This window comes from Coffea eugenioides, chromosome 9 (assembly GCF_003713205.1).
Source record: "Coffea eugenioides isolate CCC68of chromosome 9, Ceug_1.0, whole genome shotgun sequence".
Taxonomy (NCBI): domain Eukaryota; kingdom Viridiplantae; phylum Streptophyta; class Magnoliopsida; order Gentianales; family Rubiaceae; genus Coffea; species Coffea eugenioides.
The window spans coordinates 33,243,857-33,268,820 of NC_040043.1; the positions used below are offsets into that span (position 1 = coordinate 33,243,857).

At 35.5% G+C, this 24,964-nt stretch overlaps 2 protein-coding genes across 2 annotated transcripts; both read left to right on the forward strand.

Moving 5' to 3' along the window:
* The first annotated feature begins 19,897 nt into the window (after nucleotides 1-19,897).
* Nucleotides 19,898-21,745, forward strand: LOC113782447. The gene has a single exon (XM_027328340.1). The coding sequence runs from the start codon at nucleotides 19,898-19,900 to the stop codon at nucleotides 21,743-21,745; it is 1,848 nt and encodes a 615-aa protein (XP_027184141.1).
* Nucleotides 21,746-22,761: 1,016 nt separating this feature from the next.
* Nucleotides 22,762-23,517, forward strand: LOC113782448. The gene has a single exon (XM_027328341.1). It carries the CDS (start codon nucleotides 22,762-22,764, stop codon nucleotides 23,515-23,517), a length of 756 nt encoding a protein of 251 aa, XP_027184142.1.
* Nucleotides 23,518-24,964: the final 1,447 nt, after the last annotated feature.

The following is a 24,964-nucleotide window of genomic DNA, read 5'->3' on the forward strand; positions in this document are numbered from 1 at the left end:
CAAGATAGTAGAGTCCCCCGGGTTCAGTTCCCGTCCCAATCATCTTCCCAGAGCATAGGTCCTGTATCACACAAAAATGAATAAGAAATGTGATGATACAAAAGGAGTAGCGGGCAAGCTGTGTTATGGAGATGAGGTTTAATTGAAAATTTAGAACACATAAAACATCAGCAAGAACCAAACTAGATGAGAACACAACTTGACCAACATATTTAACATTAGCAATAGATCTATCTGGCAGTCCTACTATCTTATTTCTAATAATTTTTGAAGTGGTAAACAATTCAGAGTTGTAGATGATATGATCAGTTACTCCATTATCAAGGATCCATGTGGTTTTCTTGCCTTGAAATGGAAAACAAAGAACGTTACTTGAAAGTTCATCATGAACTGAAGAATTACTAACTTGATTTGTCAAGGAAAACTTATTATTCTTAAGCATTTGTAGGATTTGTTGGCACTGTTCTTGAGTGAAAGGCAATGAGTTGTTTTTTCAACTTGGTGTGAAGCACCAAATTATTTACCTTGTTTTGCTATAGTCATTCGGAATGATTGATCCTTCTTGAGTTTTCGACAAAGATCAATTGTGTGGCCCTTCCATCGACAATAAGAGCACTTCAAATGTGCCCGACAGTTGTCTATGCTATGTCTATCTTTTTCACATTTTTCACACTTGTGATTGCTGCCTTTCTTGTTTGGATCCTTGATTGCAAATGCTGCTGCGTCATGCTAACCTGTATTCTTTTCTGAAGACACATCTCATTGTCGTTCATGTCTATGCACAAGGGAATAAACCTTACTGACTTTTGGAAAGGGATCCATTGTCAATATTTGTCCCCGAATTGTTTCAAAGGATTCAGTCAATCCCATGAGAAACTTGATGGTTTTCTGTGTTTCTCGATAGGATAGATCTTCCTTCATAGTTCCATATTGGCAAGCTACAATAGGGAAAAGGACGTCTCTTTCATCCCATAATCCTTTGAGTCTGGTAAAGTAGGAACTAACAGACATGGTTCCTTGAATACAATCATGTATCTCGTCTTCAATGTGAAAAAGTTAGACACTATTTATTTGAAAGAAACGTTAGCGTAGTTCATCTCAAACTGCCTTTGCTCCATCACAATAGAAAACACTTGCTAAAATTTCCTTGGAAAGTGAACCTAATATCCAAGTCTTGACGAGATTGTTGCAACAAATCCACTGCTGCAATTCGTCTTCTGCATCTTCGTTTGATCGTAAAATCGATCCATCAACAAAGGCGTATTTGTTTTTGACCGTCAAGACCATGGTCATGGAGTGGTTTCATGTGTTGTAGTTTTCTTCAATGAGAACTTGAGATACAAGAACCAATCCAGGTTGATCTGAATTGTGAAGATACAAAGGATGATTGGGATTGTCAAACTTGGATGCCATGCTCAATTGAGTTGGCTTGTTTGTGTCTCCCATGATTCATATTGGAATGAGGAGAAGTTTTCAGATTCCCATATTCGGTGCTCTGGTACCCTAATAAGAAGATATTTTGGTGAAAGAATTTGTTTTTATAATCATCCAAGAGCAAAAGGTACAACTTTATACACTATACAATACCAATTAGATCCTATTCTAATGCTTATAAATTAGCCTTTCACTTTTACTAGAATGGCAACTAACTAATCAAATTAATATACAAAATATTATCTTTCCTATTCTATTTGATTGTCTTTAACAAATGTTGCAATCAGTAAACAAAATCTCTTCCACAACAATTTCCTCTCAATGCCAGCTAAACCATCGGTTTTTCCAATCGCACCCAACGAAATGTTCATCAAAACCAATTTCATCTTAAATTTATTCATAGAATTAGTTGCCATAACAATCCTTTAACAAAACTTAAGTTGGTAATGAAAAAAAAAACAATTAAAAAAATGGGGGCATTTTGCATATTTTTACCAATCCATATCAAAAGAAAAAAAATAAAAATCTTGTTTATATGTGTGAGGACCCGAAAATTCCTTTAGAATTTCCTCCCATTTTTGAAAAATTAATTTATATTTCCTTCTATATTTCTTTACTTGGTTATTTAACTATTTATTAGCCCTAAATTTCATGGTGATTTCATTAGTTGAGCCAAGAGTTTTACTTTTACTTTTCAAGTTAGAGTAAGTTAGGGTTTTGGTGCATTTTGGTAGTGTGATCGATTGGTGAGGTGTGTGCACTAAATTTGGAGGATAAGTGTGAGTATTAGGTAAGAGGAAGTATGTGATTAGAAGTGCTAATAATAAGTTAGTGAATCATAAATTAAAACAAAAGTACAAGGGAGTTAAGGAAAATAGGCTTGAACCGACGTGTGCCGTTTGTTAACGATTGAGTACACCGCTTGACCAATACTTTCTTACCCTAATCTCCTTGTTTTTACTTCATTTAATTTCTCCTAAATTAACCCTTAAATCAGCCACCATTATTGACTAAGGAAAAGGAAAAGAAAGACAAAATAGTTTGGTGACACTTGTTAACCATTAAACCAAATGTTTCACCAAGACCATTTCCTTTCTTCTTATCTTTCTTTTGGACCAAAATTCCTTCATTTTTTCTTCATGGTGAACGAAATTGAGAGAGAAAAGAAGAGAGAAAAACTTCCAAATTCCATCTTGATTTCCTTGCTTGATTTGTGAAAAATCCAAATACCAACCCAAATCTACACCGATTAATCTTAAGTTAGGCTTGGAGGGAATCTTTTGGTGGAGTTACTTGGGGAAGAAAGCTCTTGAATTGCTTGTTATGTTGGGGTTTTGAGGTAAAATTTGTAAAAAACATCTCTTTTTACTTTTTTTCTTGAGATTTATGCAAGATATGTTATGATTGAAGTTGAAGGAAGCATGTTTATGGTAATTTCATGGTTTTGCTAGGGTTTGGTGAAGTTGTTGTTAGGGTTTGATTAATTTCCAGCTTAGGTATATATTGGTTATAGCTAGTTTTGTGACTAAAATAAGTACTCTATGTATCCTATATCTTGTGAACTTGATTGGGGCTGTCTTGTGGTGAAAGTGTAGCCCTGAAATGGTTGGAAAAATTGGTAAACATAAAGGAAGTGCTGCTGAAATTTTTCCCGCAGGAGACTCTGACCAGTTTTGGAAAATCTGTCATATCTTGGTGTAGAAAATTCAAATTGAGTTTTATTTATTGCGTTTGAAACTAGATTCAGAGTACTTTCTACCATGAAAATATCATAATTTTTTTCAATTCCTATGAATATCTGTGATTTTCTAAATTTGACTGAATTTCCATTCATGTTCTGTCTTTCTACTGGATAAAGCAGCCACTTGAGATTGGATTTTGACTGATTTGTGGACAGAATCTTGTAAAGGTGTCTTCTGAGAAATTGTAACTCTTTGAATTTATTTTCCAACGGTATAAAGTTCATGAATTTTGGACTTAAGAAGCTTGAGATATGATTTTTCAAGTAGCATCGCGCAAAAATGAATAAATTTTGTTTTCCTAAAATTGTCCTTACTTTCATTTCCAATTTTAAGTCGGAGTTGTTAAACCATTTTGAGCTCGGTTTATGATTGGAATGAGGAAATTCTTGGTTACTCATGTCCTTTGGGTCTAAATGTTCTCTTTTCACTCCAAAACCATGTTTGCACCTTTGTACTAGTAGTTACTCGGATTTTCTTTGGTTCACCTAAATTTTGGATAGTTGAACCATAATATTTTCTCTTGGCTATTCTTAGGGTTTGTTGGTGATCAAGGGCATAATTCGGAAGGAAACTTTTGACATTATTTTGCTTAAATTGGTGAGTGTTTTTTGCATGTTGTGCTTCCAATGACTATGTGGACTGTTGTGAATGTTTGCTTGAATGTTAAATGTTTTTCAATAATTGTTAAATGAATTTTCGATAGGCGAGTGTGTACTTTGTCGCACTCGACCTAAGTGAACGTGAAATTTTCAATGATTAAATGATCGAATGCTATTTGTGCATGAATATAAGCCTTTTGGCTGAATTGAGCCCTTACCCTTCGTTGCCAGTCGACTCGAGTCAGAAGCGAATTCGGTCGGGCGGCTGGTGACCCTGGGACAATGTTTAGTATACTTGAGTATTATTACGAAATCTGGTGGAGAACTGGTCAGTGAATTCAATACAATGAAATCAATGAATGACTGACAATGAACACTGAAGGAGTTTTCACTGTTAAATGTTTTCAAATGATAGAGAAATAAGGGAAATGGTTGGTGACTGAATGACTGAATAAATGGCTCCAAGTGAGCACGTATCCTTCCAATGATTGAATGTTTGTTTCTTGAATGACTGGATATTATTGTGCAAAGTGTTCAAACTGTTAAATACCATATTTCCATGGTTTCTCTACCTGATTGCTTGTTTGGGAATCTCACTGGACTTTTAGCTCATTCCTTTAGTTTTTATTTTCCTTACAGGAATGGAGATCCGAAGCAATTATGTGTGAACTAGAGTGTATAACCCTCTTGTACTTATACTTTTGGTTGATAGGATATATTTTGGACATTTGATGCTGTATCATACGTTAGGCTTTTGGATTGTAAATAAGTTCATATTTTAGTTGAATTGCAGAACTTAAATGTTATTTTGGAGGCTTGAATGATTAATCTTAAGAGTTTAGTGAGTGAGTGAATCCTGGCGAAAGTTGGGTAGGCGGTCCGCCAAACCCTTGAGTACGCCCTAGGGGAGAATGTGGGATCGTCACAATATGTGCAACATGAACTAAGAGATATAATTTTTTTTACAATCAAACAGTTGATAAAGTTATTTAACTAAATATACAAGAACTTAAAATCTTCTAAAACAGATAAAGGTTATAAAAAGCTCCGAGATAACTTTTACCAATTGCTTCCTTGGCGTTATAGAAGGTTACGCATTGCATGAGACGTTACTATAATTTTTTTTTCGATAATTAAAGATACTTACAAGAACTCTTTTTAGGATTTTTTTTTTAATGGAAATTTTCGAAACACTCGTTAGTACACCTAAATTGTACCTAATTTATTATAAAATGCACACAATCATTCGTTATGTGTAAAAACTTTCTCAAATTAATTTTATTTTTGCTAAAAAAAATTAATACTAAATACCCTTTCAAAGAGTGTTTCCGGAGGCACCCGTTAGCCAAACCTCTGTTAAAACAAGATTTTTCCCTACTAAGAAAAAAATATTTGTACTCGCTTTTTTTATAGAAGTGCAATCTTCATAATAAATCTGGATTAATTACTGAGTGGGTATAACTTGAGTATATTGTTTCTTTGAAAATTAGCATTGGATTTAATGAAATGGATACGCTTATCAAGTGGCTTATCCTTTTAGGCATATCCATCTTTATTTCAAATATCGGTAGCTGGTAAGAATTCAGCCTTTGTTCCTAAGATTTCATGCAGATTCATTAATCATTGGACTAATTAAAATTGGCAAGGTAACCATGTAGCTTAATTTTTTAGGCATCCCCTAGTAACTAGTCTCAGATTAGTGGGCATTGCTACCATTTCACGTAGATTCATTTCTCATATACATTGACAGAAATGCGACAAACAAGCTACAACTATTACACAGAAATTAGCTTTTTTTTCTTATAGGTACTGGGTGCAATCAGTATAGTTTCAAGAACAAACCCAGGCATGGTAGCCAATTATGTAAACTGATAATTATGAACTAATTGAATATTTCTGGTTGATATTAGGATGATTTGGTGTATTTTATGTGCCAATATTTTGATTATTGCATAACAGAAAATCAGCATAATGAAGTAAATATTTTATCACATGATACAATAAGCAATAAGTACTTACTAGAAAGAAAATCTCAAAAAGGATAAAAATATATTCAGGGATTAGTTTACAACCATGCACTGTCCAATTAAAAGTTAATCTTATTACACGTTCGAGGAGAACTAAGAAACAGCCAATAGAAGAAATACTGTAATGACATTAAAAAAAACCTAAATAATGTAAATGTCAACGTAAAATTCATTTAAGAACAAAATTCCTATATTTTTGTGAATGAGCTACAATAAAATGTAAAATTGTAGAAAAGAGTCTGTAGGATCTTACTAAGAGAATCCAGTTGTATACAACAAATTAGGAAGAAGAGTATATCTCTTTCATATAAATCTATTGAAAAGGAAACTTGATTAAGAATTATGAATACGAAATATTAAGCTTTGTAGTCCTTCTAGTAACATATGCAATCTAAATTCATGCTGAACTATGTGCTCGTGTAGTTGTGTGCATCTAGCTATCAATTTTAAGACTCTGATTGATGGAAACGAATTTAGGATAATGCAATTACCTTTTATTTGGACGTACATGATTAAAGGGGAGATTATAATCCAATGGCTTAGAGTTATTTGAAATCATATTTGAGAACTATATAAACCACTTTACCCTCTAAGCTCATCCTCGCGAAAATCGTTGGATTCACTTAAAAAGATGGGTTATCAATTGTTTACTCACTCAAAGAGATTCAGTTTTTCATTTCTTTTGAAACTATGTTTAGAAGTTTGTGGAAATTGTTTCCCATCTGGCTTATGGTTTTCAATTGGTTTATCAAACTAATATTGTAACAGGCAACTGGTACCTGATCGATGTTGCTGCAAAAGAAATTAGAGGTAGACTCTGACCGGTTAGTGATCTACCAAAAGAATCTTGGAAAATTATCATGATCTAATTAATATTCTTCTGGTAGATCATTAATTCGGTTGGAGCATAGTTCTAAGCTACAGAGGAAGATTGATACCAGTCCCAAACCATCTTCCATGGTACAATACAATGTCCATGATTTTATGAACTTTCCACATACTAATTTTTTAAGTTCTCTAGTTTTCTCACCAATATTTCTTTTTGTTCTTTTTTTTTTTTGAAAAACTAATATTTCCTTTTGTTGAGTACAGGTTTACTAACATGGAGGGCACTTCCGCTTGATGTCTTTGTTAATTTTTGTTAAATGATGTTGTATATGCAGAAATTGAAGTTTTTAAAATGTGTATGTCTTCTGCGTCCATTTCCACCAGATACAATTTCAGGATCTCTAGTATTTTGGAATGCCTCAGTTAAGAGAGATTCTAAGCCATACAAGTTAATCAAATTCCAAACCTCTTTAACTTTTACCCGGTAATTCTCCTTTTATTTACGGAGTACATATTAGTACCTTTTTTCTTTTTTATCTGTCTCTGACCCCTTCCCACACCCTTTCCACTCTCAATTGTTAGATTCATGATTTAAACCTTGAACCTGACACCGAAGAGAATTCTAAGAAATCTCTCCTGACTGTTGGGCCAATTTTGATAGTCGTACATATCAATACCCAACAGTACCCATCAACATTCTTTTTAATAACGATGTTAACTTTTTCCAAAAAAAAAAGTAGAAGAAAAGGTTTCAATTATGAGTACAATTCCACATATAAAAATTCAGTAAAAAATAGCATTAAATATCCATTTTTTATTTAAGCCTTTTTTGGTAAAAAAAATTCGTTAAAATAAAAATCAGCAAAAAAAAAGAATTTTTTTAAGAAAAAATAATAGTCCTGGACCTTATGGTGAAACGGTTGCATAGTGGCATCTTGACTGAATGAGGAGAAATGTCAACTGTGGCAGACTAAACGACGTCGTCAAACTACCGATGCAACATTCTGGCTAGTCCTGGGAGTGTGGTTTCCATTTCGTTGCATCGAAGGTTCATGAGATTTTCTTCAGAATATATTAATACAAGTACTTTTTTTTTTTTGAGGAATTAATACAATTACTTGAATACCAAAAAAAAAAAAGAATTAAAATAATAATAAGACAAGTAGACAAAAGGAAAAGTCAAATGTTTGACCGTATATGGTAGAGTATTCTGGTCTTTCTGACCAACTTGTATACATATTTTTTTATTAGTGGGACAATTTCACAAATCTCTCCTGAGGTTTGCTTTAATATCACTTAGTACCCTTATAGTTTCAAAAATATTTCTTAGCTCCCCTTGATTGACATGTTTTGTAACATGTCCCCCTTGTGTATTAAAAAGTTCATAGATAAGGAGAGATAATAATTTATTTCCATTTGTACCCTTTTACTATCCTTTATATAAATATTAGAGTAGCAATTAAGACTAAAATAAACCTAATAAGCAAATGACAAATTGAAACATATGTAAGTGCAATAAAGAGAAATTGCAATAGATAAGTAATATTACAACTTTGCGATGACAAATACTCCAACTCTAGGATTATAAAGACAACAATACAACAAAATAAAAAATACAATTTTAATGGGAAAAGAAGCAACTTAAAGAGGAAATTATTAGAAGATATTATAGCAAATCGTAACAAGTTCTAATATTAGAAGCCACACTTATAGTTCACCAATAGTATTCAATATACAGAATTGACATTATTAATTACAACAAGAAGGCCACAATTAGAATTTTGAAAGCAAAAGAAATCCAAATAAGCTATATTTGCTTTTAATGTCAATTTGATGTGCTTCTCAAGTATTAAGTAATAGTAATGTCAGAAGTTCTCTACCTTTTATTACTATAGGAGAAAAAAAGTTACAATTATAAAACGTAATTTCGTTAATTATTGTCATTATTTTTTTACTTTCCAAATTCTTTTTTTTTTGTGCAAATTTTAGTTAATCAATCAAGGATTTCAGAATTTTGATAAAAAAAATTAAGGATTTCAGAAGGGTGATATTGTCAATTTATTACCCATGATAGAGAAATCTTGTTTTGTCAATCTAACAGGGGAGGTAAGAAAGATTTTTGAAACTATAGGGAGCTAAGTGATATTTAGGCAAACCTTTGGGGAGGTTTGTGAAATTATCCCTTGATTATTTGTAATCAAAGGAATTTCCCGGATTGACCTTGTAAAACACTCAAACATGTTCTCTTTTTTAAAAAAAAAAATTTCTCATTTTTTAGATTCACTTCCGCCAGACTCCATGTGTAAATTAGACAGTAAGTTTATTATCAACAATCTACATTTTCCCAAAAGAAAAGGAAAAGGAAAAGGAAAAATCAATCACGATTGCACTAATTGTAAACTTGATGAGGACTTTGTGCTTTTGCTTTTCTTTTTTCCCTCACTTCTTTAATACATGGGAATAGTTGCAAGTTGCAAGTAAAAGCAGAGGTAAGAGCATGTTTCGATTGTTGCTTTTTGTAGAAAATTTCCTTGAGTTTTTAGAAAATATTTCCTTACATATTTTTTAATCACTTTTTTCTGGTCTTACATGTATCACATTATTACAATATATTTTTCTAAAAAAAAAGCTCTAAACAATTGCTATCCAAACAGGATCCAAGTTTCTTGAAATCTAGAAATAACTTGTGCTTTAGTGATTTTTTTTTTTTTTTGGTATTAATTAGTTTGTAAGAGAACACTAATGAGGCTCTGGTCTTATGTTAAACAATTCTTCTTTAGGCCCTGAAAAGTTGGAATTTCTTGGTTCCAGTCTTACAATTGTAACATTAGTCTAATCATCTATTATTGTCTATCCAAAACTGTGTGGGTTAGCTGTAATTTCTTAGAATTCAATTCATCACTATAGGTTTTAATCTTACTTACACAAAATAAGGATTATTGGAAGAACGGCATAAACTAAAGAATTAATTTCAATAAACCTACTCATAAATTGCCTTTTCTTCACATCGTCCCCTTGAACATTTAATTGAACTAATCCATATCCTGTACTATTAAGACTTTCTCAAAGGTATAATTGGGTCAGACAACCCAATTCTAGACTGAATCAGTCACGTGCTATGCACATGGTTCATGAAATGGACAAAATACATTTCCCTTGCTATTTAAAATATCACAAGAAAATTTTGCGCCAGCTTTTAAACTAATAATGTAAGTTAAGATGAACTCTAACTAATTACACCTTTGTAAAAAGTTTTGAACTAATAAAACATAAAGTACAATGTACTTCACAATCATATATTTGAATGCATTTTGAAGCTGTAACAAATATATAAGAAATAGTATCCACAACTTAAATATATATTAAAATAAACTTCAGTTATGATAATAAACCAAAACCTACACAAAATTAGATTTTTTGGTTGATTAGGCATTAACTATATTGATTTAGAAAAATTTTCATTAAGAGTAAGTAATTAAGATTTGGTAATTATGAACTTGCGGGGTTAATTTAATTATCTCAGGAAATCATGTGCATTGCACATGATTGACTTAGCCAAAAACTGGACTGGCAACCCGTTTATATCTAATATAATTGAGAAGGCTGTGATAGCATTATGTGTGGATTGATTCAATTAAATGTTCAAAGGGGTAATATGATGAAAGGCATTTTTGAGGGATTAATGGTGTTAACTCTAAACTAAATTCCTATCATCATTTACAACTTTCTTATAGTGGTAGAGCCCAGAGTTAAATGTTTGGAAGTGCAGTCAATTTAACAAATAGATGTGAATAAAAGAAATGCAAGCAAAATAATTTTTAGTTGTTATTGAAATTAAATCAAAAGATTTCCATATTGTCTCTTGTTCCCGTGGTGGTGTTGGTGCATTAAATCTTCAATGGGATAAAAGTAAATGAAGGAATTTAAGGAAAACTAGTGGGGGACTATATAGAAGGTAAAGGGAATTTTAAAATTTTAGGGGATAAAAATATAAGGCAAATTTAAAAAATTACAAATTTTTCCTAGCTAAATCTCTAATTTTATGAAGTTCAACGGGTCCATAACAGGGCTCTGCTCATGAACTCTTGCTTCGTTTCGATGGCCACCCCCACCATTTTCCAGGGTTCCCTCGCAACCCCTCTACAGCTAGCGTCCTTCTACCTCTTTCTCCCATCACCTAACAAAGGTTAACAATTCTTTGTTCGACAGAATTAATTGTGTAAAAATTGATGTTTGTTTGAAAATTTTGGCAATATATTAGGTATTGGGGTAAAGAGAAAGTGCAATCGCGAGAATTTTTTCGATTCAAAGAGATTTCAAAGTTGTTGGAAAAGGAATACTGGTGCAAGCATACAATATTAGAGTTAATTCAGGATAAATTATTCTTTCCCCAAATATCAATTAAAATAGAAATAAATCAAACCACCAAACAATGATACCAACAATAATAATAAAATACAGAAAAATAAAAAGGCACAGGATACTAAGATTTTTAACATGAAAAATTCAAATTGGGAAAAGCTATGGGACCTAGTTCAACTACAAAATCTCCACTATCACAATAATGGAAATACGCAGGTCTATCCGGAATATCCGAATAACAATAATATCACCAATATCAACCAAACAAAATTGCTATAAAATCACTCACAAAAATTACAACTGTCAAAGAAGTAGGTTTGGAAGAGTGTTACCAAATGAAAAGGAAATCCAAAATCTGAACCAATAGATGGGTAGAGTTTGATGAGATAATCGCATGAGTAAAATTTCTTTTCAATCGAATTTTGAATCACCCTCCAATCAAGACCTTGAATTTGATTCTCTCCTCAATTCCTCTCTCTTCATTCCTCACCAAGAAAAGAGAAACGGCGGCTGAACTTTTTTTCTTCGATTAATGAATCTCGCGGTTGAAGCTTGTATCTTTATTTTCCAAGAAAGAAAAGTATTAGTCAAGGTTTCCCAGTCAAATTTTGACTTCAATCTAATGGACTTTTGTTTTGTGGTTTGGCCCACCAAATTGGCTAGACCACAAACCCAACAATCTTCCCCTCCAACTCATTTGGGAGGTTCCACCAAACCTACTTTTTGTCGGCAAAATAAGAGTTTCTTCCTAGGCAATGCTTTAGTCAATAAATCAGCACCATTATCATTAGTATGAATTTTCTCAAGTGTCAACAATTTGGAATCCAACACATCCCGAATTCAATGATACCTCACATCAATGTGCTTGAATCGAGAGTGAAATGTGAAATTCTTACACAACTGAATAGCACTCTAACTGTCACAATGAAGATTGTACTTCTCTTGTTTCATGCCCAATTCCTGAAGAACTTTCTACAACCAAAGAGTCTCCTTGCATGGTTCAGTGGTTGCGATATATTCTGTCTCCGTACTGGAGAGGGCGACACACTTCTATAACTCACTTTGCCATGATACTGTTCTCCCTGCAAAAATCATCAAGTACTCAGATATGGACTTCCTATTGTCAAAATCATCTGCCATATCTGCATCGGTATATCCATCTAGTATGGTCCTGTCATTGCTGAAACATAAACACAATTTGGAAATTCCCTTGAGATACCTAAGGATCCATTTGACAACATTCCAATACTCTTTACTAGGATTGGAAAGATACCGACTGACTATTTCAACTGCATGAGTTGTATCTGGTCTAGTGCAAACTATAGTATATATCAAATTACCAACAGCCGATGCATAAGGAATGTTTTTCATGTCTTCTTTATCTTTCTCACTTGTAGTACACTACTTAATACCATAGTTATTAAACCCGACTCAAGAAGGAATCCAGCGAAAGAGATGAGTCAACGGATAATTAGTTCAACCAATAGGTGAGTGGTCCAACCGGTGGGTCACTAAATATGTTTAAATATTATGTTTTATAATTTTTGACATGGTTGAAATTATAAATTATGCCATAATAAATGTTCGAATAGTCTAATTTATTATAGAATCATTAATTCTTATAAGAATTAACAAGTCGCCGGTCTATTGACAAGTCAACGGTCCAATTGATGGCTCGGCCCGGCTCAATCGTTGGTTCACCAGATTGATCGATTGAATCATCGGGTCGGATTAGGTTTAATAACATTGCTTAATACTTAAATTGAAGTGACATGCAAGTAGAGTAGAGATTTTCTTAGTTTTACTCATATTAAATCTGTCAAGTAGCTCCTCAATGTATTTTTCATAAGACAACCAAAATTTTTTATTTTGCCTGTCCCGAGAAATTTTCATCTGAAGAATCTATCTAACTGTACTCAAATCCTTCATTGTAAAAGATTTACTTAACTCTTTTTTCAACCTATCAATTTTCATAGCATCATGGCCAACAATCAACATGTTATCAACATACAACAGGAGAATAATAAAATCACCATTAGAAAAATTCTTCGCATAGATGCAATGATCAGATATAGTCCTATGGTACTCGTGATCCATCATGAAGGAGTTAAACTTCTTGTACCACTGTCTTGGCACCTATTTCAATCCATACAGACTCTTTCTTAGATGGCATACAATATTCTCTTTGGCACTTTCTTTGAACCCCTCCAGTTGTTCCATGTAAATTTCTTCCAAGTCATTATATAGGAAAGTTGTCTTTATATCAAGTTGCTCAATCTCCAAATTCAAGCTGATTGCAATACCATGAATGATCCAAATTATGACATTTTTACCATAGGAGAGAAAATTTTCTCAAAGTCTACACTTTTTTTCTGACTGAATCCCTTTACAACCAATCCTGCCTTGTACTTTGGTTATGAACTGTGCTATTGAGTTTTCAACCTATAGACCCATTTGCTTTTGAGTGCTTTCTTGTCTTTAGACAATTTCGCCAAGTCATAAGTGTGATTCTCATACAAAGACATCATCTACCCTTGCATAACTTGCAACTAGTCTTATTTTCTCTCGTGTTTTAGAGTATCAGTATAGGACTTCGGTTCCCCTCTATCTGTCAGCAGCACATATTCATTAAGATTATATCTATTAGAAGATCTCCTTTTTCTGATAGATCTCCTAGGCTCATCTTATAGTAGTGGTGGTAGAATTAGCCATGTCTCTTGTTCAAGTTCATCAGTAGCAGTATCATTACCACCAATATCTTGTCTCTGCTCTGTCTCAATTCCCTCATGATCAAAATCAACTAGTACTGAAATTGGATCTAAACTAGCAGGAATGTCATATGAAGATCTTGATTTGTCATCTTTATGAATGTCCTCAATGATTTGATCTTCAAGGAAGACAACGTCTCTAATCACTTTCTTTTCAAATCACTTTCTTTTCAACAGGATCATACAGTTTATAACCAAAATTTTTATGCCCATAACTCAAGAAAATATACTATTTTGATTTCACATCAAGTTTTGACCCCTCACCTTTGGGAATATGAACAAATGTCCGGTAACCAAAAACTCTCGAGTGTTTAAAGGATACATCCTTTTTTGTCCATAATTTCTCTGAGATATCACCATCCAAAAGAACTGACGGAGAAAAATTAATTAAATCAACTGTTGTCCTCATTGTCTCACCCCAAAATGATTTTGGTTGTTTAGCATTAGAGAGCATGCATCTGATTCGGTTAGCGATGGATCTGTTTATCCTCTCTGATATTCCATTTTTTTTGAGAAATTTTTAGTACTGTCATTTCTAGTTTGATCCCATGAAACTTGAAGTAACTTTCAAATGATCCCCTATACTCACCACCATTGTCAGCATGAATGCATTTTAATTGTTTGCCAGTCTCCCTCTCAACTTTGCTGTGAAAATCTTTGAAAACATTTAAAGCCTGATCTTTGGATTTCAAAGTAAAACACCAAACTTTTTTAGCAAAATCATCAATAAAAGTTACAAAATAAACAGCATCACCAGGAGACCTATCTTTCATATAACAAATATCAATGTGTACCAACTCTAATGGATTCAATTTTCTAGATGGAGAAAAAATTTTTAAATGCAATTATGTGTTGTTTCTCATAAATACAATCAATACAAGATTTAAGTGTATTACCTCTGATTTCATGTAGAAACTGCTTGCAAACAAGTGTTTGAATCCCCTTTTCAATCGATATGCCCAAGTCGCCTATGCTAAAGGTCAATAGAGGAATCACGAACTGTATTCACTTCTTCCTTTCCCAACTTGGCTTGCATCAAATAGAGGATATTATGCTTCTTTCTTCTGACAATAACGAGATTCCTTTACTAAATTTTCATTTGTTTCCACCTTGCAAGCTATGGTAACCCTCATCATCAAGTTTTCCTGTAGAAACAAAATTAAAACGAATATCAGGAACATATCTAACATTCTCAAGAATAGTTGGCACCTAGTATCTGTATTCAAATATATGTCTCCTCTGCCAATAACTTTGCACGAGATCTCATTTCCCATCCTAAGATAGCCAAAATCTCCTTCGATGTAGGTTGAGAAGAAATGTCTGTGAGGTGTAACATGATAGGATGCACCGGAATCAACTACCCATTCACTATCATGACAAGTGATGTTCACATGACCATCATCACATAACACAAACATATCAGCATGAGTTATCACAACTACTGTAGTCTCTTTATCTTCTTTTTCCTTCACCTTGCCTTTACCCTTTTTCTCAACTTATTCCCGTTTTAAGATTATGCACTCCTTTATATTATGCCTATTTTTTTTGCAATAAAAGCATGCATCATTTTTTCACGATTCAAACCTATCTCTGGATTTGTCATTTTTTGTTGTGGGGTCTTCTGCTTTTACTTCTTCTTTCCTTCTTTCTTTTCTGTCACTAGGGTTTGAGATTCATTCACAATTCCTTGTTCCTTATTCACAATTCCTTGTTCCTTCCTCGTAAATTCTTCATTCATCATAGCCTCTTTTGTTATATCCATGGTCAACTCACCATTAGAAGCTGAATTACTAACAGACATCACCAGTGTCTCCCAACTATCCAGCAGTGAATTGAACAAGCCTATAACTCATCATCCAAGTTCAAGTTCAACGTATCTGTTTGGTTTATCAAGTCTTGAAAATTATTGAGATGTTCAGTCATATGTGCACCATTTTTGTATCTCATTCAAATAATTTGTTTCAGACAAGAAGCTTTATTTAAACCGATCTTTCTTTCGTACATATTTTCTAACTTTTTCCATAGTACATCAGCTCTAGTTTCATTAACTTGAAAAATATTCTGATCAATCTACTTTCTAATATTACCAACAATTTTTCTATGCATAATAGACCACTTTTCATCATTCATATCACTTGACTTACCCTTATCTCCTAAAACAGGTTCAAATAAATCTCTATAATACTGGTGATCTTTTATTCTAAATTTTCAAATCGAATAATTGGTTGCATTCAATTTTATCATATAACCACCATCCGACTCATCTATTTTAACCAGTACAAATGAGCAGCCCAACCTAACTATTCTAATACCACTTTATTAAAAAAGGGATACCGGTACAAGCACACAATATCAAAGTTAATTCGGGACAAATTATTCTTTCCCCAAGTACCACTTAAAATAGGAATAAATCAAACCAACAAACAACGATGCCCACAGTAATAATAAAATGCAGAAAAATTTTTAACGTGAAAAATTCAAATTGAAAAAAATCACGAGATTTAATCCAATAAAAAATCTCCAATATCACAATAATGGAAATATACAAATCTATCCGGAGTATCCAAACAACAACAATATCACCAATATCAACTAAGCAAAATTATTACAAAATCACCTTAAAAAATTACAACTGTTAAAGAAGTGGGTTTAAAAAGGTGTTTCCAAACGAAAAGAAAATCTAAAATCTGAATTAATAGATGAGTAGAGTTTGATGAGAAAATCGCATGGGTAAACTTTCATTTCAATTGGATTTCGAATCACTCTCAAATCAAGACCTCGAAGTTGTTTTTCTCTCTAGTTTACTTTATAAAAATAGTCAGAAAAAATGAGATAACTTGAAAGTCGAATCAAAATTCACAATTTTCTACTTACTAGTAGCTGGATTGGATCTTGGGGAATTAAGAGAGTACGTTTAGTGAAATAAAAATTAGTAAAAAATTTAAGAAAAGAAGAATGATAGTGCTGGACCCTCTGGCATAGCAGCATCGTGACTTGATGAGGTGATATGTCCAAGTCCACGGGCTCAACGACGTCATCAACTTACGGATGCAACAGTCCCGCGTTTCCATGGAGCATGGTTTCTCCGCCGTAATGAAGGTTCATGAGATTTTCTTCAGAATTAAATGTCGGTGTAGACAATGGAATTTTAATTAAATTCTAAAAATTACCATTGGCCTATAAATTATTTTATGGCTTATTTTTATCCAATTGGATATTGCCGTATGTCATGTACACTTGAAAAAATTGGTTAGTAAATAGCCAATTATATCTCTCCACGTGTCAAGTTGAGGTGTTCCAAATCAATTCAAATTGCAGGGATATTTTCACCAACCAAATCATATCATATCACATGCCTATTGGATAAAATATCTAAGTATTTATTTCTTATTAAAGGGATAATATTTACAGTTGTTTAATCCAAGTATATTTCTTATATACTGCAATAGCTTGGCCAGTCAAACGGCGCCACGTCACGTGTCCCCACAAGTCTGGCCAATCGATGAATTACTTATCTCTTTATTAATAATTATAAAATGAAGAGATAACATGTGACTGGCACAATCCTAATATGACTGCACGTCTTGCAAGACCAGTAAAGTGGTACACAGGTCTTCAACCTCTACCCCTTGCTACAGCTATAAATAGGGGTCTCTCAACCAAATCAAACACACAGACACACAGAGGCACACACCAGGAGGCATCTCATACACTCAAGTGGTGAAGTTCCAAGCTACGAAGGTCTGGATCTTCAATCTCTTCAAGTCTTCTATATATCAGGGCTTGAACCTCCAAATATTTTCAAATCCTTCAAATCTTCCATATCAAGATTTGAAGGAATCGGTGGTGGATCCAAGAACAAGCTGCAAAGCCCTTGGATTGGCGTTCGAGGAGAAGAATTGAGGAAAACTCTCCACAAGTTCCAGAAAATTCCAGAGATTGTACCTACATATTTTCCTAAATTTATATATCATATATTTGTCATGTATTTTTCTTGTCGTTTTGCAGACTTGAAATTTTATCGCGTACAAAATTTTGGTACGCCCGGTGGGATCATCTCTGCCTTCCATCTCTTCTCTTCGAATATTCAACTACATACATCATCAATGGCACCAAGGAGCAACAAAATCATGATTGCACGTTCCAGGGCTACTGATGCTAAGCCTGTTCAGGAAGCTGCACATGTTACCACTAATACCCGCGCTATTGGTCCTGTGACAAGGAGTATGACGAGAGCCTCCACCCAAAGTAGTATGGAAGCTCCATCGGCGCCAACTCCCGTCTTCGGTTCAACATCACCAATGAGTTATTCTTCCATGATGGGGATCCAAGACGTTCCTGTCTCGATTGAGAAGACTTTTGCTATGCTCGAATTTGGATCTGAATCCAAGTTTTCTAAGCATGACGATGATTCATCAAGCACTAGATCAGCCTCTTCACATGAAACGCTTCATTCAAGATTTTCTATTGAAGATTCTGCTGCTTCTTCTGCTGCAATGCCTGTCATGATGACAAATACTTTAAGTCTCGAAGAGCAAGTTTTGAACATGTCCAAGATGATGGAAATCATGATGAAACACATCAAGGACCAAGATGCCCTCATTGCTCAACTGCTCACCCAGAAAGATCACGTTTCTGAAGGAAGCCATGCGAACTAAGAGCGTGAAATTCCCTCATCTAAAGGCAAAGACAAAGTGAAGGAAGTATATGTGACCGTCGATGGAACTATCCCCGTGGAACAACTGAAGGAACTTGTTGAAGGCGTGATCAAAGATAAAAAGGAGGGTGGTTCAAAATCAAGCTTTACCTACTGCAAGCCTTAAACTGCTAGAATCGACAACCTCGCAATGCCTGTTGGATATCAACCGCCTAAATTTCAACAGTTCGATGGGAAGGGTAGTCCAAAACAACATGTGGCCCATTTTGTCGAAACCTGCAATAATGCTGAAACCTATGGTGACCTGTTAGTCAAACAGTTCGTCCGATCCTTGAAGGGCAACGCGTTTGATTGGTACACTGATCTCACTCCGGGGTCCATCGACAGTTGGGAACAGTTGGAACAAGAGTTCTTGAATCGCTTCTACAGTACTAGAAGAACTGTCAGTATGTTGGAGTTGACTAACACTCGTCAATGGAAGGATGAACCTGTGGTCAACTATATTGATAGGTGGAGAAGTTTGAGTCTCAACTGCAAGGACAGACTGTCTGAACCCTCTGCCATAGAAATGTGCATTCGAGGAATGCATTGGAGCCTAAACTACATTCTACAGGGTATACGCCCAAACACATTTGAAAAATTAGCTACTCGTGCTCATGATATGGAGTTAAGTATCACGGCTAATGCAACTGATGGGCTTCCTATTCAAGCTCCGCCAGTGCAGCCGTCTCGTCAAAGCAATGAAAGGCAAGAAAATAAAAAAGGGGGCAAGCCTCCTTCAAGACTCAGTAATAAGGAGTCCATGGCAATAAATACAGTCCCCATAAAAATTGCTACCAAAGTGAGTCGAAAGGTCACTGAGAAGTTGGATCCATCCCAAAATAGGTCAGTAAGAAGACCCACGTTAAAAGAGATGCAAGAAAAAGAATACCCATTTCTTGAATCTGATTTACAAGGGATGTTTGGTGATCTTCTCAAGGAGAAACTCCTTGAACTTCTCGAAATGAAGCGTCCAGAGGAAGCCGGTCAAATCAATGATCCAAATTATTGCTGTTATCATCGCCTGATTGGCCACCCTCTCACTAAATGCTTTGTCTTTAAAGACAAAATTATGGAATTGGCCCGTCAAGAAAAAATTCTTTTCGAGAAAGATAAAGCATCGGCAAACCGAATAACAATAATGTTTGGGTCTGTGTGTTGTCCGATAGAAGTTTTAGCCACAACAAACAGTGTTTCGTCCAAGGAGCTTGAAAAATTCTCAATTAAATACGTTATTGAAGATGACAACGAATGATGGACTTTAGTCACTCGAAAGAGGACTTGCAAGCCAAAAATAGAGAAGTACATCTTTTCGAAAAGCATTCGTTCGACAAAGCCTAAAGTGACAATGAAATGACGAAATGCAACAAAGAAACAAAAGGGAGTGGCCACAAAACCAATTCCTTCAGATTTTCAGCTCCTTCAAGAGGTTCGACAGCCCATGACACTGAGAAAATTTATACCCAAGGGGTATTTAAGTAATGATGCTGATAATTCCACCTCTTGTAATGTCGTCAAAGCTGAAAATCCTCAAGTCACACAAATTGGCACGAAATTTGAGAAAAAACTCAAAATCGATGATAAACCACCAGTGAATTGTGCAACGACCATCATTTTTTATGATGACGATTTAACTGTTGAGTTCAAAACTCACAATCGACCTTTGTTTGTTAGCGCGTATGTCCGAGAACAGAAAATGAATCGGATACTCATTGATGGGGGATCTGCTGTCAATATTATGTCCGTACGTGCTATGAAAGAATTAGAAATTTCAAGCGATGAACTCTCCCAGAACCGCCTAATGATCCAAGGATTTAACCAAGGGGGGCAAAGAGCAATTGGTCTCATAAGGCTTGAATTGTTCATTGGTGAGTTGTCTTCAAGTGCGTTATTTCATATCATTGAAGCCAAAACCTCTTATAACATGCTCTTGGAAAGGCCCTGGATTCATGAGAATGAAATTATATCGTCTACTCTTCATCAATGTTTCAAATATTGTCGAGATGGTATAGTTAAGAAAGTTACTGCCGATGACAAACCTTTCACTGAGGCCGAGACTCACTTTGCCGACGCCAAATTTTACCTTCAGAAAGAAGCAAAAAGAAAAGAATCAGTGAAGGAAGAAAGTCAAGATTTCAAAGTACCCAATTTGCGATATATTCCAAGATCAAGGAGAGAAGAAGGTCAGTCTTCTTTTATCAGAAATGATACATTAAATATTCCGCTCACCAAGATAGAGCCTGTTAAAAATGAGAAAGCGAGCTTGCAAGGATTTGTTCGTCCCAAAGAAGAACCGGCAGTAGAACATTACTCACTACCAACTAATCGGACTCAAGAAGGTTTTGATCCAAACGCATACAGACTTCTTGCTAAGGCCGGTTATAACCCAAATGAGAAGCATGCATTGGGCAAACTCCCTCCTGAGGTGACTGGCGAGAAGACTCATGGATTAACACCTACGCAGAAAATATTGAAAGAAAAAGGATATAACGTTGAAAGTTCATCGATGGGTCTTGGTTATCAACCGCCTTCTCCAGTGCGTATAATGATCAAAAGGGCAAGTTGTAACTATGTGAACGAAGAGATGGAGGTCACAAGCCGAAAGAGATCTGTGTTCGATGGGTTGGGAAATAAGTCAAAGCGTACTTCTGTGTTTGACAGACTTGGCCCGCAGTCAAAAAATTTGAAACCGCCCATCTATGAAAGATTAGACAGCAAAAAACAAGAGTACCAAATTGCCAAAGAAGAAAGTCTTACTCCAATAAAAAAGAACGGACTAAGAAAGCAAGTCTCCAATTTCTTCATGCACTATGGAAACTTATTCAATGTAAGAATTGAAACCATTTTTGAAGAACAGGGTCAAGAAAGTATGGCTTCCTGTCACCATATTATGATCAGTGATCCCGAAGAAGAAGAAGAAGATGCGGATGACGCTCCCCCTGAACTTGAACAAGGGGTAAAAAATACAGTCGATGCCCTAAAAGAGATTAACCTTGGCACAAGCGACGATCCTCGCCCAATTTACGTAAGCTCTTGTATGACTCCTGAAGAAGAGAAAGAATATGTTGATTTGCTGCTCGAGTTCAGGGACGTCTTTGCCTGGAATTACTCAGAAATGTCTGGTTTGGATCCAAGGATCGCCGTTCATAATTTGTCTGTCAAGCGAGGAACAAAACCTGTCAAGCAAGCTCAAAGGCGCTTTCGGCCCAAATTGATTCCTCTGATAGAAAAAGAGATAAATAGATTGATTGAAACTGGATTCATACAGAAAGTGAAATATCCAACATGAATTTCAAGCATTGTCCCTGTGAGGAAAAAGAATGGGCAAATCCGGATTTGTGTTGATTTTCAAGATTTAAATGAGACTTGCCCCAAAGATGATTTTTCACTCCCCATCACAGAATTGACGGTAGATGCTACAACCGGGTATGAAACACTATCTTTCTTGATGGATCATGTGGCTACAATCAAATACGTATGGCGCTCGAGAATGAGGAGCTCACTGCTTTCCGCACCCTCAAGGGAATTTATTGCTATAAAGTGATATCGTTTGGCTTGAAAAATGCTGGAGCGACATATCAAAGGGCAATGCAAAGAATTTTTTATGATATGCTCCATAGGAATGTGGAGTGTTACGTTGATGACCTTGTGATGAAATCAAAGAAGCGAGAGGATCATATTCAAGACCTTCGAAGAGTTTTTCAACGCCTTCAGAGATACCAACTGAAGATGAATCCTTTGAAGTGTACATTCGGAGTCACTTCTAACACGTTTCTCGGTTTCATCGTTCATCAACGGGGATTAGAGGTCGATCGATCTAAAATTGATGCCATTGTGAACATGCTTGAACCGTGAAATATTCATGAATTGAAGAGCCTTCAAGGGAAGTTGGCATATATCCGGAGGTTTATCTCTAATTTGGCCGGACGATGCCAACCCTTTAGTCGGCTGATAAAGAAAGAGGTACCCTTCGAGTGGGATGAATCGTGTAGAAATGCTTTTACAAGTATCAAAACGTACCTCATGAATCCCCCACTGCTGGCTGTGCCCATTCCAGAAAAATCATTGATTCTCTATATTTTCGCCCAAGAATAGCCGGTTGGGGTCTTACTTGCTCAAGAAAATGATGAAGGTAAGGAGAATGCGCTGTATTACTTGAGTCGAATGATGACATCTAATGAGTTGAATTACTCACCCATCGAGAAGTTGTGTTTGGCACTTATATTTGCCATCCAGAACTTGAAACATTATTTTCAAACACACACTATTCGACTCATATCTAAGTCTAATCCCATTAAATATGTCATGGCAAAACCTGTACTGTTTGACCGACTCACGAGATGGTATCTCCAGTTTCAACAATTTGAAATTATTTATGTACCTGCGAAGGCTGTCAAAGGACAAATATTGGCAGACTTTTTAGCGGATCATCACATACCTGCCGAGTGGGAATTGACTGATGAACTCTCCGATGAAGAAGTGTTTATGATCGAATCCCCATGGTCAATGTATTTCGATGGAGCCGCGCACCGTGACGGAGCTGGTGCAGGAGTTATCTTTTATACTCCTGAATCAGATATATTACCATACTCTTTCACTTTAACACGTCGGTGTTCAAACAATATGACCGAATATCAGGCATTGATTCTCGGTCTGGAAATGACCGTAGACATGAAGCAGTTGCATCTTAGGGTCTATAGTGATTCCAAATTAGTGGTAAATCAACTTCTTGGTATTTATGATGTTATAAAGCCTAAATTGATCCCATATTATAAGTATGCAAGACAACTCATGGAATATTTAGATAATGTCACTATAGAACATATTCCTAGAAATTTCAACCAACAAGCTAACTCTTTAGCAAGATTGACGTCCATGATCACTCTACCTTCTCATCGAAATCAAATTTCAATATGTCAAAATTGGATCATACCTCCGATGTTTGATGAAGAGGATGATGGTGAGGAAGAAAATGCTTATCATATTTTTGTCCATGAGATCGAAAAGGAGGATTGGCGTCACCTCATCATTGATTACATTAATCATGGAAAGTTATCATAAGATCGCAAGAAAAAGGTCGATATACGTCGTCGAGCGCCACGTTTCATTTACTACAAAGGGATGCTTTACAGAAAATCATTCAATGGGGTGTTTCTACTATGTTTTGGAGAAGATGAGGCATGCAAGCAATGGAGGAGGCTCACTCTGGGATATGTGGTGCTCGCCAATCTGGCCCGAAATTACACTTTCGTATTAAAAGAATGGAATACTACTGGCCAACGATGGTAAAGGACTGTATCGATTTTGCTAGAAGATGTCAAACTTGTCAAATCCATGGCAATTTCATCTGCCAACCTCCTGAACCATTGCATCCAACTATGGCTTCTTGGTCGTTCGATACTTGGGATTTGGATATAGTTGGACCGCTCCCAAAGTCTTTTGGAGGGCACATTTTCATTTTGACAGCAACAGATTATTTCTCAAAGTGGCCTGAAGCGGTTCCTCTAAAAGAGGTCAAAAAGGAGAATGTAGTAGATTTCATTCGCTCGCACATCATTTATCGATATGGGTTCCCGCGTTATATCATCACCGATAATGATAAGCCTTTTTGCAATGTAGCAATGAACAAGTTTTGCGAAAAGTTTCATTTCAAACAGTACAATTCGTCCATGTATTACGCTGCCACAAATAGACTCGCTGAAGCATTCAACGAGACCTTATGTAATCTGTTCAAGAAAATCATGGATAAGTCGAAAAGGGATTGGCATCTTCGAATTGGAGAAGCACTTTGGGCATACAGAATTACTTTTCGAACTCCCACACAAGCAACCCCATACGCGCTTGTTTACGGTGTTGAAGTTGTTCTTCTACTTGAGTGTCAAATACCTTCGCTAAGAATTGCAATTCAAGAAGGGTTCAGTGAAAAAGATAATATTCGTCTTCGCCTTGAGGAGTTAGAAGCACTCGACGAAAAGAGATTGGAATCTCAGCAACGGATTGAGTGCTATCAGGCTCGCCTTTCAAAAGCATTCAATAAGCACGTTCGACCTCGCTCTTTCCAAATTGGAGAGTTAGTGTTCGCCGTTCGGAGACCAATCATTCTTACTCATGGTGGACAAAGAAATTTACTCCTAAGTGGGATAGTCCATATGTTGTTCGAGAAGTATATACAAATGGCTCATACAAGTTGGTTGTTGATGGATTAAGGGTTGGCTTCATTAATGGCAAGTACCTAAAAAGGTATTATGCGTAATCGGAACCGCGCGATGCTCCTGACCCGCATGAGCTAAAACTGTGGATGGCAACCACTAATAGTGTAGTATGTAGTTAAACTGCTGAAACACTCCACCAAGTATAAGGTGGTAAACAAATAGATACTCCTGACCGGCATGAGATTAAAATGTGAACGACAGGAACTACGTGTGACTTGATTCCCTTGTTGGGATACGTAGGCAGTTTGGAGGGCAACTTCTAAGTTCAGTTACATCTCCTAAATCAAACCCTTTTT